The 2628-nt window shown below is 50.2% G+C and overlaps 1 protein-coding gene across 1 annotated transcript; it reads right to left on the reverse strand.

Annotated features, from left to right (window-relative positions):
• Positions 1–305: 305 nt before the first annotated feature.
• LOC147902474 (uncharacterized) lies at positions 306–2394 on the reverse strand. The gene is made up of 2 exons (XM_087374166.1): positions 1255–2394; positions 306–847 (listed from the first exon to the last, which is right to left on the reverse strand). The coding sequence occupies exons 1-2, from the start codon at positions 2392–2394 to the stop codon at positions 419–421; spliced, it is 1569 nt and encodes a 522-aa protein (XP_087230292.1). The 3' UTR covers positions 306–418.
• Between the last annotated feature and the right edge of the window lie 234 nt (positions 2395–2628).

The following is a 2628-nucleotide window of genomic DNA, read 5'->3' on the forward strand; positions in this document are numbered from 1 at the left end:
TGCGTCTATCTATGCGTCTAAATGCGCGTCTGATTCTCAGTGTAAACGTGCAAATAAATGTGCTAATACATGCGCAAATAGACGCGCTGATAAATGCGATGTTAGATGGGCCCGTATTTTCTCAGTTTAAACATGCAAGTAGACGTGTTAATATACGCGCAAATAGACGAGTTGTTAGACGCGCTTTTAGACATGCCCGTAATTCCTCTACTAAAGCAACGCCTATAGACGCACCCGCTATTTTGCGCATCTACCAAGCGCATCTATAGTTGCTTTGTGTTGTTGTGGAGCTACTTGCCCGAAAAACTGTAACTAAGATCTGATTCATGGAATTTAGCAAAAATCATACCACTCCATTGATGGTGAATGGATGAAACGAAGCACGCGGTGATATGGTTTACTGAGGAAGGAAGAGTTGTCAACTTGGGCACTGGCAAGGCTGATCAGTAGCAGTACTGTCAAGCAGTTGCGAAGCGTAAGAATTGGGCTGACGAGGAGCAGCAGCTGCAGCTGCAGAGCTCTGGAAGTTGCTGATAACAGCTCCCAACCAGTTGCCGATGTGTGTGGCGTTGATTCCCACCTGTTGATCTTTGTAGTGGAGGAAGCAGGCGATTTGATCGCTTGGATCTGGACAGGGCGGCGTGTTTGGGTCTCTCCAGTAGCCCTCGTGCTGCAGGCCCAGCTGGTTTGCGAGGTTCTGGAAGACGAATTGGCCATGCCCGGCGAGCTCCAGCCAGCCTGCGGGAAACACCTCCATGACTCGAGCCTCCGGCGACATGAAGATTATGTTGCTCAGCTGCGCCCCATGAGCAGACAGTAGAATGTTGGTATGTATCATCCTTTCTACCTGCAGAGACAGAGACAATAGGGAGAGGAGATCGTAGGTTACATTAAATGCATAGCGGAAAGCTCCTATCTACGAAGAGAGAATTGAGTCTGTACTTAATCCGTCGTCGATGCGTATAAATATCAACTAACAAAAATCTGAATGGCAACGGAGCGATTTTAACAACGATTAAGAACGAAACTCTTGCAGCCGAAAGATACAGCAACAACCTCAGCGGGAGAGGCGACGGTTATATTAACCAGCTAAAACAATAACCACAATCGAGCAGCAGAAAGATGTCACAAGTACGGCAACAACAATAATCGGGGTAACAACAATGGGAACGGCAATCGCACAGCAATCTTAACCCGTCATCGATCGAGAAAACGAGCTACATTAATAGGATTGAGCAGGGAGAATGACGAAACCTGTTGACAGAATGTGAGATTGGAAACATACATGACCGACCACCTACACCCATTCACGCGTTCGCATTGCTCCCTCACCACCTCTCTCCATGCCTCTTCGTTTTTAAACGCTCGCCCTCCTGATCGGACCACCAGAGTGACTTTCACGTGTGGCTCTTCGCCATTAACCATGGCCTTGCTGACTCCTCCGATGTTGCACCTCCGGCGAACCTGACACCCAACTTCTGTGTACATCTTCCGCAGCAATTCCCTACTCATCCCAGCTGTCCCATTGCGGCAAACTACCGCTTGCTCAAAGCATACCGGCGGCTCCCCACTGCTGACAGTTTCCACTGTGTGCGGCAATCCCGCCGCTTTCATCACATTGCCAATCCAACTGCCAAGCTCCTTCCTATATTCCGCTCGATGGAAAATCAGCAGCCGCGAAGCAGCACCACATCGATTGACCATTCTCCAGTAGACGAATTGCATAAGGTCGCACAGAGCGTGCCAAGGATTAATGAAGTCCCAATACGTATCGGCAATCAGTGTGATACCAGGCAGTAAGACGGAGCTAATTGGCATGCCTTCCTTAAACGCAAATGCGTAGAAATTCCTCGCTCCATCGGAGGTGCTGTTTCCCCTCAGGCACAGTAACCGACCTTGCGAGAGGGCAGATGGAAATGTGAATATCTCCGGAGGCCCTTCGAGCATCCCCCGTCCTTTGACTACGGACATAAAATAATGCCAAGCATGCTCTTCTCTGTCAGCTGCGGGAGGATGCAGGTCTTTCAGAGGTAAGAATTGAACGCTAACAGAGAGCTGCTGTTTGAAGGCCTGAGCTGAGATGTCCAGCTGCTCTCTCACCTTCCCTTGGGGCGTCAATCCCGGGTGCTGCTCCGTGTGTGCCTCCACGTCAGTGAGGCGGTCCAAGATGAGCTGACTGTGATTCGGACTACGTTCCAGCCCGTGAAGAAGGTGGATGGTATCGAGCAGGTAGGTGGTATAATTGAAGCGACGGTTGAGAGACGAGAAGTGGTGAGCAGGGAGGTGTTGCAAGAGAGTATGGAGGTGCGACAAACCCAGAAGGACAACGACGATTAGGATGGCAAAAGGAAGGATGAAGCGAGGAGCGCGAGGGAGGCTGGTGAGGGAAACCATTGAGCCTTTTGGCATAAGAGAGCCTTGAGTTGAAGAAGGTGGAATGGTCCCTAGGTCACCCTTTCCTCTCTGGAATTAGACTGCAGAATCACTATACCAAGCCTCCTCAAAAATGCCTCCCAAGGGCCCATCACGCGATGCACCTGGGTCCTTATTGCTACACACGTCACCTCTCTACCACTGCAAAGGCTTTTCCATAGTACGAAGTGGACCTCAACCCTTTGGGGGCAATTG

Source organism: Dipteris shenzhenensis, chromosome 4 (assembly GCF_047967505.1).
Source record: "Dipteris shenzhenensis isolate YYH24624 ecotype China chromosome 4, Dip_SZ_1.0, whole genome shotgun sequence".
Lineage (NCBI taxonomy): Eukaryota > Viridiplantae > Streptophyta > Polypodiopsida > Gleicheniales > Dipteridaceae > Dipteris > Dipteris shenzhenensis.

What these genes read in the sequence shown, in the direction of transcription:
- LOC147902474 (XM_087374166.1), bottom strand. Translation starts at nt 2,394, where the DNA reads ATGGTTTCCCTCACCAGCCTCCCTCGCGCTCCTCGCTTCATCCTTCCT. An exon ending in ATCTCACATTCTGTCAACAG is followed by an intron (nt 848 to 1,254) that starts GTTTCGTCATTC and finishes CTGTCTCTGCAG; the next exon opens with GTAGAAAGGATGATACATAC.